Source organism: Hemitrygon akajei, chromosome 4 (genome assembly GCF_048418815.1).
Source record: "Hemitrygon akajei chromosome 4, sHemAka1.3, whole genome shotgun sequence".
Taxonomy (NCBI): Eukaryota; Metazoa; Chordata; class Chondrichthyes; order Myliobatiformes; family Dasyatidae; genus Hemitrygon; species Hemitrygon akajei.
The window spans coordinates 133,310,668-133,330,165 of NC_133127.1; the positions used below are offsets into that span (position 1 = coordinate 133,310,668).

The 19,498-nt window shown below is 40.2% G+C and overlaps 1 protein-coding gene across 2 annotated transcripts in view; it reads right to left on the bottom strand.

Annotated features, from left to right (window-relative positions):
* Positions 1-19,498, bottom strand: part of fat3a (FAT atypical cadherin 3a) — a 687,349-nt gene that overhangs the window by 140,939 nt on the left and 526,912 nt on the right. For both annotated transcript variants that reach the window (XM_073043347.1, XM_073043348.1), the window contains one exon: positions 6,255-6,530. In XM_073043347.1, the coding sequence (XP_072899448.1) occupies positions 6,255-6,530 (276 nt within the window). The remainder of the gene's footprint in view (positions 1-6,254; positions 6,531-19,498) is intronic.

Genomic DNA, 19,498 nt, shown 5'->3' on the forward strand with positions numbered 1-19,498 from the left:
CCTCTCTCTATCTATGCAACCTCCTCTAGATCTACAGCTCTGCACCTCCAATCCTCCATCTCCGATTTTCTTCACCACAGCATGGCCCTCTTTAATATAGTTTAATTATATTTACAGCTAAACTTTTTATCTATGTTTTTATACAAAGGAGTAAAGAACTCAGGGAAAGCATTAAGGATCTAGAGGTGTGTCCGGATAAGACTTAATTCTGGGTGATGGTAACCAGTTTGAAGTCAGTTGTAGCTGATCTAATGTGGTTAGCTCTAATTCATTTCCAGATCCAGAGTGAGTTGCAGACCTGGTACCTCGGGAATTGGCTCAAACCTGGAGATGGCCCAAGTCAGCACCTCAAGAATTGCCAGCAGTTGAAAGCAGCTCCCAGCTTGGAGTCAATAGGAAGTTCCATGACTGTGATCTAGACTACGTATCTCAGTGACATCAGGCCTTCAATAAAAATCTGTATGTTTCACTTGGCATCTCTCTCTCTCTCTCATATCTTTGAGGCTTGGTTTTAATGTCAAACTCATTGAGTGTAACGATTTGATTCAGTCATAAATACTACTAATTTCTATAGCGCACTGATTTCAGTAACAATAGATTTCTGTGGCTGAGACTGAACTGCTGAGGTACAGCCTTTGTAGGCAGGTATGTCTGTGTATGGGGGGGATGGTTGGTGTGTGGATTGGTTGGTGAATAGAATGTAGCTGGGAAACAGAACTGAAGTGTGCAACTCTATGAATCTGGCACATTTTTCTCCTATTAGCTCAAGAGCATTGAATCACGCGGATGGTTTGACCCCAATCTGCATGATTCGACCAAATCGATCACACTCCCACCTCTCTCCATCTGTCAATCTCACTCTCTCCCTTCTCAAAGAACAGCAACTAACATGAACACATTAGTTTACACTTTAACGGTGATCAACTTGCACACTTAAAATTATATAGATCGCTAGAACACTATCATTAGAGTATGTTAAAAAAACATTTAACATGATAGCCTTTATAAGTCACACATGGAAATTATTAAAATACTCTTTTGTGAAGTGGAGTTTCAGAGCCAGCAGACCCAGAAGTGTAATCAAGATATCAAGCTGCAGGATCCAAGATAGAAAAATATCAATGGTGCAAATGATCTATATCTTTCAAAATTTGCATTTTGCCACTAACAGGCATGACTAGTGCAATTAAAATATTTATTTCCTTTTGTACGAATGTACCCATAAACTGCAATTTTATTCTCAGTACAATGCATAGGTTAGTATGGTTAATTTTAAATTCAGAGTAAACATTACTATGAATACATTCAGAAAACAATAGTAAAGCATATATATCAGCATAGTACTTGCAAGAAAATGCATTGAGGTTGGATAACAATGCTCTGAAAACTAATGGAAAAATTTTAGGTTTTAAATCATGCGGAAAAGAATAAAAAAAGACTGTTGCTGATGAAGTGCTTTTTGAAGTTAAAGACTGATATACTGTCAAGAGAACCAAACATGAAAGAATTGACAACAGGGAACAGGGAAAAAAACAATAAAGGATTACGTTACCTAAACAGAGAAGTTAGGAACCGTGGGACTACTGTCGGGGGGATATCAAAGATTGAATCACACATTCAGAAGTAATGTATTTTGGAAGTTTCATAGGGTTCACAGAAGTTTCACTTCAGGAAATGAACTGTGAAATCAGCAGTAAATATTTTAACTAAAATAGCACAGGGATAAAAATGGAGGAAAAGGATCAAGCTAATTTATCCAAGTAATAGCTAATTTACCATATCCCATTAGCCATATTTATTAGACTGGAAGACACCCTTCAAACTGCCATTAATGAAGCAAATGGGCTATAAGAACACAATGAAACAGTGACAAAATTACCATAAAGAGGGTACAGAAAAATTTGAAGAGCACAGGAGGAACATGGAAGCTGTCTAGATAGATGATAATTTTTCCAGGCCATGTGCTCTTCTACACTGCTGCCATCGGGAAGGAGGTATAGGAGCTTTAGTTCCCACACCACCAGGTTCAGGAACCCTTCAGTCTAAAGGTTATTACCCTTCAATCATCAGGCTGCTGAACCAGCGGGGATAACTTCACTCATCTTAACACTGAACTGATCACTGAACACGACTTAAAGATTCACTTTCAAGGACCCTACAGCTCATGTTCGCAGCATTATTTATTTATTATTATTTGTTTCTTTTGTTTTTTTTACACTGTCTTCTTTGGCATAGTTTGTCAGTCTTTGTGTGTAGATTTTCATTAATTCTATTGTACTTCTTGTTCTACTGTGAATAAATGCCTCCAAGAAGATGAAACCCAGGAAAGTTGTAATTCAACAACAATTCAATTGTCTGTCCAAACTGGCTTGTTACACTGCCTCAGATCATGCCTTTGTGTTATGATTAGTGCGTCATACTTGAAGAAGATTAAACTCTCTGACTATATGGGTCACTGTCAAATTGCAAGACATCCCAAGGAGGTACTAGGTCATTTTCTTTACAACAGGTGCATGCATGACCAAAGGGACAATCAGGCAAACGGAAAATTGAGAGGTGGCTGAGGGATCCGGAGAGCACTGTTGTATGGGGAATGAAGCATGGACATTTAAAGGCATTTAATGTGATGGAGTTTACAGCTAGCAAAGTATTTGTAAATAAGTATATGGGTTTGACATTCAATTCACCTGCAGTAACTGAACTAACAAAGCCATGTGATCTTGTATCAGCAGGAGTTTTTGAAGACTGGAAGAGACTGGTAGAGGTTTTGAGAAAATGAGCTTAGAGATTCAGGATTGTTTAATGTCATTTCCAGCACACAAGTGCAAAGGAGAACTAAATAATTGTTACTCCCGATATAAAAACACCCTAAGGTAAAGAAAACAATAGCAAAAAATATATAAATATAAATACATAAGATAGCTTATATATGTAGATTTTTGTACAGCCGATGGAAGAATATTGTCAGTGACTCAGTTAAGAGCAATGTTGTTCCAATAGCAATAACTGTAATGACTAAGACACAGAAGATTGAAATTTAATGGGCAGAAAAACAGTCAAATTTGCAGGTCTCAGCAAATAAGCCAATAAGACCATAAAATGTGGGAGCACAGCCAGGCCATTCAGCCCAATGAGTCTGCTCTGCCATTTCATCATAGGTGATCCATTTCCCTCTTAACCCTATTCCCCTGCCTTCTCTCCATAACCCTGATTAATCAAGAACCTATCAACCTCCACCTTAAATACACCTAATGACCTGGCCTCCTCAACTGCCCTCTAGCTAAAGAAATTCCTCCTTATCTAAATGGACATCCCTCTATTCTGAGGCTGTGCCCCCTGGCACTAGACTCATCCACTAGAGGAAGCATCCATTCTACCTAGGCCTTTCAACATTCAATAGGTTTCAAAGAGATCACCTTCATTCTTCAAAACTCCAAAGAGTAAAGGCTGAAAGCCATGAATAAAGCAAACAGGTTGAATAATGGTTAGTTAATCAAACAGGCTAACCAATTTTAATGATATTTTTTCTGAAATAAATTTTTGCCTTACTTCTGATCATAATCTTCTGAACCAGGAGTTCCTAATCTGGGGTTCACAAACCCCTTGCTTAATGGCATTGGTCCATAGCATAAAAAAGGTTGGAAACCCCTGTTCTAAACTAAAGAATGACGCTCTTGTTCACATTTTTAAGCACAGTCCATATTATGTATAGGGACTTGGGAGTCCTTGTGCAGGATTCCTTAATGGTTAACTTGCAAGTTGAGGCAGTGGTAAGGAAGGCAAATGTAATCTTAGCACTCATTTCAAAAGGACTAGAATATAAGAGCAAGGATATAAAGCTGAAGTTTAATAAGGCATTGGTCACATTTGGAGTATTGTGAGCAGTTTTGGACCCCCTATCTAAGGAAAGATGTGCTGGCATTGGAGAGGATCCAAAAGAAGTTCACAAGAATGATTCTAGGAATGAAAGAGTTCATTTATGACGAGCATCTGATAGCTCTGGGCCTGTACTCGCTGGAGTTTAGAAGAATGGGGGGGGGGGGGAGTGAATCTCATTGAAATCTACCAAATATTGAAAGGCCTAGAGTGCATGTGTAGAAGATGTTTCCTATGGTGGGGGGCTCTAGGACCAGAGGCTACAGCCTCAGAATAGAGGGATGTCCATTTAGAATAGAGATCAGAAGGAATTTCTTTACCAAGAGTGTAGTGCATCTGTGGATTTCATTGCTACAGATGGTTGTGGAGGCCAAGTTATCGAGTATGCTTAAAGCAGGGGCTGAGTCAGGGTGTCAAAGGTTATGAAGAGAAGGCAGTAGAATGGGATTGAGAGGGATAATGATAGTAAGGCGTAGCAGACTCAATGGGCCGACTGGCTTAACTCTGTTCCTTCGTCTAATGGTCTTACTGAGAATTTTCGCTCTCAGGTGCATGCTTTCATAATTCTGATAGTCAAGGAAAAAGCTGTTCTACGTTTACATTTATAGGGGAATTTGGATGGATTTTTAAAACAATACATCATACTAATCTCAGTATTATTTCATGAATTGTCTCTTAAATCATTCCAACATTATTTCATTTGTTGCAAAATTGCAATAAAAACCAGCTGGCCCTGCTAATAGTAACCTTATGGAGCCATTTTCATGTCTTAACATTTCTATAGCTTTTAAATTATTTGACCCAAGATAATAGTTTTTTTTTGCATTATTTGCTCAATAGATGTCCAGTCATGAATGATGGACATCTCCACATATGAAAGAGATCCTACACATTCATTATTATGCACTGCAGGACTAGTTTCCTTTGTCTTCAATCTTAGTGATCTTTCTTTTTATCAATCTGATGTGCTTTTGATTATTTTAGTACTGTGGAGTTATGGTTAGCACATTGAGTAGCCTTTTGGTGTATTTTCCATCTTACGGACAAAAATGACAATGGCTGGCTGTAAAAGTCGACTACATTAATTACCCAGGATGGCCTGCATAGTGTTTAAAATATGTATTACATTGAACTTAACTGACCACTTTTAGGATACAAGGCATTACTGCTGTGAAAGACTCATATCAACTGTGGCTGAAACCATGCAGGAAGAAGACAGTTTCAAAGTCACCAAAATATTTTCACTGCAATTATATCTAAAGCTGTGGGTCGGTGCTTGTTGTACTGGTTACAAGTAGCCTAACTTCGGAAGAATGATTTTTTGTTCATTTTAAGAAATTTCTTGGGTGATGGGGAACTATATCACTGACACAAGGACAATGGAAAACGTATTTGATCATTTAACAACAAAATAATTTTTGAAACTAAACTGGCTCTAGGACCATAGGCTGCTGCAGAGCCAAGAATCTGAATTTATAGTTAATTGCTGATGAAATACATTCAGACTGAAAAATACACTTAGCTTATCTCAAACTGAACTTGGACCAACATCTGTGAGAACTCAGGGGAGTAGAGGTGGCTGTCAACAATCAAAAATGCTGGAAAAATGGGAAAACTAAAATGTGGAAAAGATTAAACCCCGCACTTTCAAATGTATATTTTGATATTATTAAATCCAGCTTCTGCATGACAACCAGGAAGAATAAGAGGCTGTTTGAACAGTTGGTGGTAAAACCTGCTGCTGAACTTGGGGAACATAACAGTATCTTGACTGGAGCAGCAAAGTGAGAGCAAACTTACGACTTCATGAACCTTTGAACAAGTTTATCACAAGAATATGGTTGCACTCATTTGAATTACACACCCAGTTATTAGTTTTGGCTACATGAAGCATAAATCATGATCAACACATAATGGTTACATGAGATGGATAATCGTATGATCTTCAAAACTTCACAGCAAGTTTCAGATACAGTTATCACATGTACGTATATTGAAACATACAGTGAAATGCACCATATGCGTTAACAACCAACACAACTGAAGGATGCATTGGAGGCAGCCCACAAGTGTTGCCACACATTCCAACACCAACACTGAATGCCCACAATGTTTGCAGACACAGAAGCCACAACAACAGAATAACAGCAAGAAACCAACAACATAACAGCAACAACAAAACGCCAATAGCAAAATAAGTCTTCTAACCCCAGGACAGACTTTCTCCAAGCCTCCCGGAGTTTAAGGTAATATTTGAAACTTTGGAAGCAGTAGCATTTGAAAGGTTACTGAAGTCAAGTGGAGTGCTGTGAATTTATCTCAATTTGATGTGCAGAGATATATAAATTCTGAAAGTGGACCAATAAGTACTCACTCACCATTACAGTCAAACTGTGCTGAGCCTGAGCCTCGTGGTCCAGCGTTTCAGCTACGCTCAGCCGGCCTGTGCTCTGGTCAAGCTGAAATTTACGCATGCTTATAGGATCTATACTGCTGTGAATTGAGTAGGTCAACTTGTTTTTCTCATCCTTGTCAGTAGCTTTAATATGAAGAATTTCAGTATCCATGGCAACATCCTCAGAAATGGTCACATCATAGCTTGGCTGAGAGAACACTGGACCATTATCATTGTTGTCAAGTATTCTTATAAACACCTGCAAGTCAAAACAGAGAAAGATTAGCCATTCAACCCAATGGTTACAGTAACTGTCCTTTCAAAAATAAGAATGACTATTCAATTTATGCAAGTTATTATTTTTATGATGATTTATGAATATGATAATGATTATTTATAATTTGATTTTTTCCTGTAGCATTAAGGAACTATGTATGATACTTAAGACTTAAAAGTTATACAGGATACAACAAACAGAAAAACACCACTATGAGAAAATTAAGAGTAGGAAAGGGCCACTCACCAACCACCCCCACCCCCTCCTTCCCCTGAACCCTGGCCTGTACTCACAATTAAAAGATCCATAGCTGAGTTAATCATAGACTCAACTCTGCATTCCTACCTCCCAGGAATCAATCTACCTGTGTCGGAAAGGCATAGAAGGGCTCCTTCCAGCAAGTAGGTGGCATTAGTATGCCACAATTTTATTAATACATTTACAGTAACTCCGTTAGGTCACAGTTCTATTCATAATTCAAGACACAAATTGAAATACATCATCTAATTTATAGTTAATTGGTTGCTTCCCTTATGTGACAACAATGTGAAAAGGTGAGATTTTGCAGAATAGATGCTATATCTGTACAAGAAAGACTTATATTAATGGTAGAAATAGTAGGAGCTGTTACACTGAATTAAGGAAATAAGACACTCTAAGACTTTCCAAAAAAAGATACTTTTAATTATGTAATGCCTTTCAAACATACTCCAAAGTAATTTGCAGCTTTTATGCTATTTTCAAAATATGGTTATTGATCTACTACAGAACAGCCAAGTTGTGTGTAGTCAGATCCCACACACAGCAATGTGATTATGACCAAATAATTTATTTTGATAATGTTAAGGAATAAATATTGGCCAGTTCGCCAGGGATAATCTCCATGATCTTCAAAATAGATCAATAGTATAGTTTAAGTCTAATTTAGAGAGGAGGCATAGTGTTGTTTCAGTGGCTCGTCTGGAAGATGTACACCTTGCTTACCTGGAGATTAACAATGAAGATTGTAGCTCATTGTCTTTTGAGCAAATCTCTATCGCTAATTTGGAAATGTGTTCAGGTCAGAAAGAAATGGGTTTTTTTTGTAAAGAGCATAAAGTGGATTAGAAAAACCTCACTTGTGTGCCTGATTTTTTCTATATGTATGTTAAGTTTTAAAAAAAACACATTCTGTGGATGTTTTCAAGTGTTTGCATCCACTTCCAGCAGAAGCCCTGCCCTTTCAGAATTCTTCCTAATATCTTCAATTCCAGTGCGGGGGTAACTTCTCTATCACACTATGAACACACCATAAATTCATCATTGTGTGTAACATGTTAGTGATAGGAATTTGATCAAAAGATTTCAAGCTACGTTCTTCATTGTTAATCTTCAGGTAAGCAAGGATCAGAACCACACATGCCTGTATTGTGCTGTAGGTTTTCTATGTTTCAATGTTGTATACTTTGATAATAAATGTACCTTGAGCTTTGAGTCTCACTTGAGCCATCAGCTGTGGTAGAGCTTCATTCATAAAGAAGTTGTGCAGCATCACCAACAGCAGCACATCTCTTCCCTATGACCTATGCACATTCTATGCACATTTTGAACAGAAGGAAACAGGTCTGTCACCACCCTGACAATCTCCCATGCACCTGAATCTGCAGTCACATTTGTAGACATAATATCAATCTTTCAGGGGGCGAACCCATGGAAAGCACTGGACCCCAATGATAGCCCTGGCCAGGTTCTTAGACACAGTGTGGATAAATTGGTAGGGATATTTGCATATATTTTCAACCTCTCCCTGCTTCAGACTGTAAGACCACTATCTTTCTGATATGCAGGAAAAAACAAAATAACTTGCCTTCATATCTACTGCCCGGTGGCTCTAACACCACCATCATGTCATAGCATGCATTATCTCCAGCTTTCAAGACAATCTTGATCCACTGCAATTTGCCTGCCAGCATAATAGGATATCTTCCTGGCCCTACATTCATCTCTGGGGCAGCTGAGCAGTAAAGACACCTACATCAGACTATTGTTTATTGACGATAACTCTGCCTTCAATGTTATTTTTCCAAACAAATCCATCACCAAACGCCAGACCCTGGAACTTAATGCCTCCTTCATCAATCCTTAACTTTATGACCAAATGAGCACAATCGGTAACAAAAGGCAGCAACACCTCAGCCATAATTACTCTTCACACCAGTACCCCACAAGGCTGTGTCCTCAGCCCCCTGCTCTACTCCCTGTACACTCATGGCTGTGTGGTCTAACTTCAAGTTTGCAGATGATACTATTGTAGGAGGCCACATCTCAAATAACGAGAAGTCGTTTTACAGAAAGAAGATAGACAGCTTTTTGACATGGTACCATGACAACAACCTTTCCTTCATTGTCAGCAAAACAAGGAGCTGGTCACTGGCTTCAGAAAGGGGGTGGTGGACATGCACCTGTCTACATAAATAGTATTGAGGTTGAGAGGATTGAAAGCCTCAAGCTCCTCGGTGTGAATATCACCAACAGCCTATTCTGGTCCAACCATTTTGATGTCACAGCCAAGAAAGCTCAACAGTGCCTCTACCTCCTCAGCAGGCTAAACAAATTCAGCACCGACTCTTGGTAAGTTTTATCGATGCACCATAGAAAGCACTCTGTCTGGATGCACAGCAGCTTGGTAGCCATTCTGTACATGACCTCAAGGTACGCCGAGGACACGGCTCAGCACATTGCAGGAACCAGACTCCCCTTGATGGACTCTGCCTGCACTTCCCGCTGACTCAGTACAGCAGCCAGCACAATCAAAGGCCTCAGCCAGCTTGGATGCTCTCTCTTCTCGCCTCTCCTATCAGGCAAATGATACAAAAGCCTGAAAGCATGTACCACCAGGCTTACCGGCAGTTGCTATTCCACTGCTCACAGTGCCTTGAGCAGACCTATTGTACAATAAGATGGCCTCTTGGCTTCACAGTCTACCTTATTAGGATCTTGCACTTCATCATTCACCTGCACTGCAATTTTTTGATAGCTTTTATGTTTTACACTTTGTTTTTCTTACTCTAACTCAATACACTTTGTAACAATAAATAGTATGCAAGGCAAGCTTTTCACTGTATATTGGTGCATGTGACAATATTAAACCAGTATCAATATATGACAGACAGCACTAATAGGACTATAGAAGACACAGAGAGTATAAGGCTGTAAGAGCAGAAGGTTGCTTAGAAGGTGCAGATTGAATGAGACACCTACTCCTATTACAACCTTCTATTCCCCATGCCTCATAAAGACCCAGATCCTGTGTGGCTGTAGTGTTCAGTTTAACAATACTTCCCACAGTGCAATGGGTGAATGCAACACCTGTTGCATGCAAAAATCCGCTGGTAATGCTTCGAAATGGGAATAAAATACAAGTAATCTCTTCTATTGAATATCCCAATTTTATCTTTTTTTTCCTAATGGTACTCCATGCTGTGTAGAAAAGCCTAGTACCCATTTAATGCATCAAAACAGTGAAATCCAATTTCTAAGCCTTCTGCTTTTCAAAACTGCAAGGATATGTCCTGAGGTGGAGACTGAACTGTTAAGTTGCTTTTGCAAGAAAAGTGTATATTTTAGTACTTTATGTACCTAGGGTAACTCTTCTAAACTGATGCCTAATGCAAATATTATAAAGCAACAATACAATGAATAGCGGCATTGTTAATGCCTTTCAAAATCTGTCTGAACATAAAACACAAATGCATTTAATAAATACATCAGAACTTTGCTTGACAGAACCACTTCATAAAGGAAGCTTCCATCATAAAGCACTATAAATAGATGAAGATTATGGACAGGCTCAATGACATTGTTAATTTCACAAGTGCCAGATTTCATTATGTCACAGGATATACTGTACTTATTAATATCTTGCACTGACAATTTATAATACTGATAAATAACTCAAAAACACATTTTCCTGAAAATGAGCAATGAAAGAAATAATATTTTATGTGGATTCGAAGGCTTCCAGCTATTTGTGACTGCTAATGAAAACAGATCATTCAGAAAGAAGAAATGATAACTTTGCTTTTCCACAGGGTGTACTGGAAAACAAAAGATCAATATATTTTACCAGTTGTTTACATTTTCTATTTAACAAGTTAGCCCGAATTTTACAATAACATTCCTAAACGGAGGCATCTCATATTATGATTCAGTTCCCCTCGTTACATAGAAGTGATTGCACAAAGTGAATCTGAATGGAATGCAACTTTTGCTTGGTAGTGAAGTCAGGAACTGCTCAGTGTTGGAACTTAATGCAGAGATGGAAATGGTAGTTCTAGTAATAAGCCTTTGCCATGTCCCCAGTGAAAGTCAGTCATTTTTTTCCCCAAAAATATATGTTGTTTTAAACATGAGAATGTCTGCAGATGCTGTAAATCTAAAGCAACGCACATAAAATGCTGGAGGAACTCAGCAGATCAGGCAGCATCCATTGAAATGAATAAAAAGTCAACGTTTTAGGCCGAGATCCTTTCTTTAGGACTGAAAAGGAAGGAGGAAGATGCCAGATCAAAAAAATGTGGGGGAGGGTAAGAAGTCTAGCTGGAAAGAGATAGGTGAAGCCAGGTAGGTGGGAAAAGTCAAGAGCTGGAGAGGAAGGAATCTGATAGGAGAGTTGAGTGAACAAAAGGAAAAAGAGGAGGAGGAAAGGTACCAGGAAGAAATAATAGGCAGGTGAGAAGAGATAAAAGGTCAGAGTGGGAAACAGTGGAAGGGGGGAGGGGGTAGAAATTAATTTACCAGAAGAAGAAATTGTTATTCATGCTATCAGGTTAGAGGCAACCCAGACAAAATGTAAGGAGTTGCTCCTCTACCCTGAGGGTGGTCTCATCTTGGCACATGGATTGACATGTTGGAACGGGAGTGGTAATGGGAATGAAAATGTTTGGCATTGGGAAGTCCTTCTTGTGCTGGACACTTATCCCTGCAAGTGGCCAACATGCTACACCACCTCCCTCACATTCATTCAGGTCCCCAGCCAGTCCTTCTGAGCTCGGCGACACTTCACCTGCGAATCTGCTGGGGTTGTCTACAATGTCCGGTGCTCCCGATGCGGCCTCCTCTACATTGGTGAGACCCAGTATAAATTGTGGGACTGCTTCATTGTGCATCTCCGCATCATCCGCCACAAGCGTGTCTTCCTGGTGGCCAAACATTTCAATTCCGAATCCCATTCCTATTCCAACATGTCCACATGCTGCAGCAATTCCTAATTTGTTTGCTTAATTAATATGCTTAATGGAAGGAATAATCAAGTTACTTGGTTTAGGCTGTGGTCTGGTTTTGAGCAGCTGTTAGGGTCACAGGGTGTGACTTCTAGTCGGGTGGGTATGAGTACTCCGGAAGCCATAATTCAAGAGCCTCAGTCTTTGACATTGTCCAGGTGATAGGAGGCAACTGCTAGCAATTTGCATGTGAATTAAAATAGTGGATAGATAGGAAGACCAATCTAATCATTCTAATATTAATATTAATGCACTTTAGGATGTCATTTATGTGTGATTCCACTGTAGATTTTCTCCTTACTTTCATAAGTTATTGTGTGTTATGTATACTACTGTGTTTTGCACCCTGGTTTAGAGAAACGTTGTCTTGTTTCTATATACATTACATGGTTATAAACATTATATACATGTATATAGTTACACATAAACTTGACTTGACTACCATGGTACAGGAGAGCACTCAGAAATTGGGAGTGAAATGTAATGTGCTAGATAATTACAGGCAGTCCCCGAGTTATGAACGTCCGACTTATGGACAACTCGTAATTACGAACCGAGGAAGGAGAACGCCGACCACCATTTTAAGTCAGATCGCACCCCACCCCACTGCTCCGGTCAGCAGTGAGATCAGCACCGGGCTCGAGAATGGAGGTTCCTGAGGTTCCCGAGTTCGATCCAGTGACGGACCGCTCCCGTGCTGGGTTGATGTCGATCCAGTGACTCCCGTACCATCCGTGCCGGGTTGATGTCAAGCTCGCAACTCATAAAAAAAACACTGCCACCTCCAGTTTAAATACCCACTCAGAATATTGTGGAGGATCAAATACCCAAACCCAGCACAGCCACCACTTGTCCCATTTAACCTGGACTTTCGGACCTGGGAAATTCAGTGCGGTGGTCCTTAGGACCCAGCAGACCTCGGGAGCCGGCAGAGGTCGAGACCCACTGCCCACAGTGTTACAGTTCCATTGACGGGAAGCGATCGCGATTGAGAATGAAGTGGAAATAATAAAGCGTTTGGAAAGAGGTGAAACGCCATCAGTCATTAGAAAAGTGTTAGGCTACAGTCGGTCAACGATCGGAAAAATTTTAAAGGATAAAGTGAGAATAATGGAGCATGTGAAAGGCCCTGCCCTGATAGAAGCTACAATTATTACTAAGCAACGCAGTGATTTAATTATTGGAATACATACATTTCTTAAGTGTTTTATATACATAGAAAGGTAAAATATATACTATATACTAAGACAAACGTTTGACTAACTGAAGCTAAATAATACCGGATGTACTTTTTCTGACTTACTTACAAATCCGACTTAAAGACAGACTCAGGAACAGAACTCGTTCGTGACCCGGGGACTGCCTGTGCAGTAGTTACTGGGTGTGTATTGTATTCACCAGATGTGAGTGTGAGACCCTGAGGCATGTTGTCTGTCCAGTAAGAGGGAAAAAACAAACATCACTGGGGCCAGAAAACAGCTTGAAATGGAATGAAAAGGATCCAGCTGTTGTGGTCCATCTTGGATCTAACAATAGACAGAAGAGGGATAAGATTGAGACAAGGGATAATGAGGATCTGGAGACAATAATAAACTTGGATTCATTTTCCTGAGGCACATGAAAATGGATATGGGGTTGAATGGCCCACATAAATGTACAAGTCAAAAAGCACGGGAGGAAAAGTTGTAGGACAAATCAAATCAACGGAAGATTGTAGACCTGAAAAATAATTGATCAGATGATACACCTCTGCTGAGGGGAAATGATTAGACAGGAAGGTAAAGGCTAGGCAGGTTTTTAAGGATAAAGGTCCTGTTTCTGAGGTCATAAAAGTAATAGAGCACTACAGCACAGAATGAGGCCCTTCATCCCATCTAGTCCATACTGACTTGATCTTCTACCTTGTCCATTTACCTGCACCTGGACCATATCTGTCTGAGCTTCTCCCATAAACGTACTTATCCTAACTTCTCTAAAGTGTTCCAATTGAACTCAGATCTACCACTTCCAGTGCAGCTCATACCACTCTGTGTGAAGACGTTCTCCCTCAGTTCCCCCTCAAGTATTTAACCTTTCACCTTAAAACTATGACCCCCTACTTCTAGTCTCACCCAAACAGAGGGGAGAGAGACTGCATGCGTATACCCTGTCTGTACTCATTGACTCCATAGTGTGGTAGTAATTTGGAGAGAGATAAGAACAATGTGACAGATCAGACCACGGGACTTGAAGTTCATTAGTAAATTCATTAGTACACTGTACCACAGGAGGATTTAATATTTCATTACAAGGTGGGTAAAAGACTATGGTTCATGGGCAGCCTCGATAAGTGGCACTTTTGAGATCTTAGTGCTCCAAGAGGACCAGATGACAGGCATTTCTCAAACAGCTTGGACACCTCTCCCAGCAATAGCGAGAGTGTTGCTGGAGATGACTTCAATGTGTGCAGACACAAGAAACTGCAGATGCTGGAATCTGAACATCTGAAGTGACGAACAACCTGGTTTAGAAAGTTAGTGAGTCAGCATCTGTTGGGGGTGGGGGGGGGGGGGGGGGTGGAAGAGAGCTGGAGAAGGTGGAGGAATTGTCAATGTCTTGGATCAGGATCCTGCACCAGGACTCAGAGTGTGGTTAGTGAGGTGGGAGGGCTGGGGTAGTGCGGAGAGATAGCCAGTTTTGAGACTCAGGGAGCAATGAGAGGCCAGAGGTGATTGGTGCACCAAAAGAAGGAGGGTTGAAAGATAAAGGACAGATGGAGCCAGGTATGGGGGAGGGGTGGGTGGAGTTTGGAGAGAGAGAGACACCTGAAAGGTGGGGGGAGGGGTGTGTGTGTGTGTGTGTGTGTGCGTGTGTGCGTGTGTGCGTGTGTGCGTGTGTGTGTGTGTGTGTGTGTATATATATTACATGTGGGATTCAATCAACTTGAAAATTATTGTAATTGCATTCCACTCGAGAAAAATAATCTAATTTCATACGTGGAGTGTTGAAACAAAACAGCTCTTTGTCTGTGAATTTCAATGCATTTCATGGTAATAGCGCATCTATAAACAGAAAAATGAAAAGGAAATGAAGTTAAAGATGCTCTGCCTGAATTCACAATAAATTGCATGAACTGACGTCAAAAATAGAGATCTTAGTACTATTACAGAAGTGTTATTGCAATGCTAGGAAATATGGCTGGGTGCTCAATGTTGGATAAACAGATGGAAAATGAAGTGATATGCCTTCATAATAAAGAATAATATAAGGAGAGGTTGGATGAACGACCTTGGCCTAGAGAAACAAAACAGTGAGTAAGAGAAAACAAGAGACATAAGGTACAAGTTATAAGTTTGCTGATGACACCACAATTGTAGGCTGTATCTCAGGTAATGATGAGTTTGAGTACAGAGAGGAAATTAAGAACCTGGTGGCATTGTGCGAAGACAATAACCTATCCCTCAACGTCAGCAAGACGAAGGAATTGGTTGTTGACTTCAGAAGGAGTAGCGGACCGCACAACTCCATCTACATCTGTGGTGCACAGGTGAAACAGGTCAAAAGCTTTAAGTTCCTCGGGGTGAATATCACAAATGACCTGACTTGGTCTAACCAAGCAGAGTCCACTGTCAAGAAGGCCCACCACCGCCTTTACTTCCTGAGAAAGCTGAAGAAATTTGGCCTGTCCCCTAAAACCCTCACTAATTTTTATAAATGCACCAAAGAAAGCATTCTTCTAGGGTGCATCATAACCTGGTATGGAAGTTGTCCTGTCCAAGACGGGAAGAAGCTGCAGAAGATCGTGAACACAGCCCAGCACATCACACAAAGCAATCTTCCATCCTTGGACTCACTTTACACCACACGCTGTCGGAGCAGTGCTGCCAGGATAATCAAGGACACGACCCAGCCAACAGACTTTTTGTCCCTCTTCCCTCTGGGAGAAGGTTCAGGAGCTTGAAGACTCATACGGCCAGATTTGGGAACAGCTTCTTTCCAACTGTGATAAGACTGCTGAACGGATCCTGACCCGGATCTGGGCCATACTTTCCAATTATCCGGACCTGTCTCTCGGCTTTTTTTGCACTACCTTACTTTCCCTTTATTTTTTATTTATGATTTATAATTTAAATTTTTATTATATTTACTATTGATTTGTACTCCAGGGAGTGCGAAACACAGAATCAAATATCGCTGTGATGATTGTACACTCTAGTATCAATTGTTTGGTGACAATAAGGTAATAATAATAATAAAGTTGGACTGGTTTACACACACACTTACTGTTATAAAACAACTGAAAAGATAATTAAGAAATAAGGAAAAACTTGTAGAAAAGTGATTGAATGATCATGGAGAAACATTAAATCTACATACATTTGGATCTATTACTGGATTTCACGAGTTCAGTGCTGAGGTCAGCTGGAAAATCGCGGGAAACTTGGAATTTGGAACGTCCATGTTACACAATAACATTGTTGATCCAAACTAGCTGACAAAAATAAACACTTCTCAGGAAAATGGAGGCCATTATTAGCACATTAAGAGGTCTAAAAATACATTAGTACCACAAAGGCATTTAACACTTCATTATGAGAGGTGCTAACAAAATTTTATTCATGGAGGTCCTCACAGTGGCAGTAATGAAAGTTTGTGTGTAGGCCTCCGTTAGTCTCGATAGACCATGGATTTGCACCTTGGAAAGTTTCCAGAGCGCAAGCCTGGGCAAGGTTTTTTTTATGGAAGTCTGGCAGTTGCCCAAGCTGCAAGTCTCCCCTCTCCACGCTACCAATGTTGTCCAAGGGAAGGGCATTAGGACCCATACAGCTTGGCACCGGTGTCGTCGCAGAGCAATGTGTGGTTAAGTGCCTTGCTCAAGGACACACATGCAGCCTCAGCCAAGGCTCGAACTAGCGACCTTCAGATAACTTTAATGTCCTAATGGCAGGCATACTTCAAACAGTTTGGACTACTCTCCCCATACAAGAAAAAGTTCCAGTAATATTTAATTGATACACCTATGAATATTCAAATAGTAACACGAGTGAATCTGCAGATGCTGGAAATAAATAAAAACACAAAATGCTGGCAGAACTCAGCAGGCCAGACAGCATCTATGGGAGGAGGTAGTGACGACGTTTTGGGCCGAAACCCTTCATCAGGAGTGAAGTAACATGGGATGGTCCAGGGGGGCTAAGAAGTGGGGGGAGGGATAAAGTAGAGAGCTAGGAAGTGATAGGCTGGAGGGAAATAGGCTGGGGGAAGGTGGAGAATTATGGGAAATAAAAGAGAAAGAAAGGTAGGGCTGGGGGGAGATTATAGTGAGGGGGGGGAAAAGAGAGAGAAAGAGAACCAGACTAAAACACCTCTCTTTCCTGTATTACATTAAACTTAAATTCCTGACTTCCAAAGGTCATCTCTGACCTTTGGACAGGATTATTTCAGTCAACTTCAGTTCCTTTTAATATTAATCTCAGGTTTTCATCCAAACAGATGTGATGAGAATAAAACTAAATACTATTAAAAAGATAAATCTGAGTCCTAAAACCGTGGCTTACACCTTAAGTGAAATCTTACACCGTGAAGAAGCCAGCACTGAAAATTAAAGAAAGAATATTATTGAATGGTAATGTGCATACTGGAGATAACACAAATATAAGGGCAATGGGTTATGCCTCAAAAATAAATTCAAGGATTTAGATGAATCGAACTCCAAGTAAAGAGGTGAGGGACAGATAGATTTTGGTGAACATTCTTCAGCAACACACACAAATTGCTGGAAAAATTCAGGAGGTCAGGCAGCATCTATGGAGGGGACCCTTCAACAGCAAGGGTGTTGATGCCAGAATAAGGTGGTGGGGAGGGTGGAGGTAAGGGCACAAGGTGTGTTAATAGAAGAGGACAGTAGACCATGGATGAAGAAGAAGGAGAAGGGGAACCAGAGGGAAGTGATGAACTGTTAATAACTTAAAAGAATGATTTCTTCAGTGTCAAATCTGAGAAATTCTACCAAATCTTCTCCCAGGTCGCAGTCCTCTTGCAGGCTGCATCAGGTTTTCCTGTATTTTGCTGCATTCGTTTTACCCTCTGTCTTCACAAGCTTTCCAGGGCCTGCTGCACTGCAGCATTCCCACAGCATGATGAAGCCACCAACATGTTTCATGGTAGGGATGGTGGGTTTTTTTTGATGATGTGTGGCGATTGGCTTATTCCAATCAAAGCATTTAATCTGATGCCCAAAAAGTTCAATTTTGGTTTCATCAGACCATAAAACCTTCTCCCACCTGACTTCAGAGTCTTCCACATGCCTTCTGACAAACTCTAGCCAAGATTTCATGTGAGTTTTTTTCAACAGTGGCTTTCTCTTCGCCACTCTCCCATAAAACTGTGACTGGTGAAGCACCCAGGCAATAGTTGTTGTATGTACAGTCTTCCCCCATCTGAGCCACTGAAGTTTGTAACTCCTCTGGAACTGTCACAGGTCTCTTGGTGGCCTCCCTCCCTTCTTGCATGGTCACTCAGTTTTTGAGGATGGCCTGTTCTAGGCAGATTTACAGCTGTGCCATATTCTTTCCATTACTTGATGATTTAGTTAACTGTACTCCAAGGGATATTCAGTAACTTGGAAAATTTTTTGTATCCATCTCCTGACTTGGGCATTTCAATAACCTATTTTGCAGTGTTTCCTGGAGTATTCTTTTGTCTTCATGGTGCAGTTTTTGCCAGGATACTGACTCACCAGCAGTTGAACCTTCCAGATATAGGTGTATTTTTACTACAATCAATTGAAACACCTTGACTGCACATAGGCCTCCAAAAACAGACCTCCATTTAACTAATTATGTGACATCTAAAACCATCTTACTGCATCAGTGAAGATTTGGCGTGTCATATTAAAGAGAGGTGAAAACTTATGCAATTAGTTATTTTGTGTTTTATATTTGTAATTAATTTTGATCACTTTGTAGAGATCTGTTTTCACTTTGACACGAAAGAGTTGTTTTCCGTTGATCAATGTCAATAAAAGCCAAATTAAATCCATCATAATTCAATGTTGTAAAATGATAAAACATGAAAACTTCTGGGGGGGGGGGTGAACACTTCTCATAAGTATTTATTTAAATGAAATACAGAACAAATTAGAACACTACCAATAGTACCACAGTAGTATAAAACTATGTGTATTTCCTAATAGTTATCAATGAAGGAATCATCCAGCGTAAACATCAAACAAAATTAACGCAGACACCGATGCAGATAATGAACTACCTTCATACAATGCTATTCATGACTGCATCCTCCAAATTTTCTTTTCCATTGTAACACCCAAGATGGTTGTCAATGCCTTCAAATTCTTTGTAGTTCCTAATTTGCTGAAGTTTCATTTTCACTCCTGGCCATTTCTGGCAACTCCAAGCCCGAATGCTTGAGCAAAACAGTTATAAATTGTCTTACTGCTAATTTCTTGTCAACTATCTGTGACAAAAATCACTGCATCTTGAACACAGACACATGCTACTGATGCTATTTAAAAACTGTTCTTAACATAAGTTTATTCAATTCTACAAATTATGCAGCACACTCCATGAAGGAGTTGTGGAAGTAGCTTCAACATCACTGTTAAATGGAACCCTAATAAATACTTGAAAAGGAATCATTTACAGGGCTATAGGGAAGTAGCATTCAAACTGTGAGTAAAGGGATGCTGTA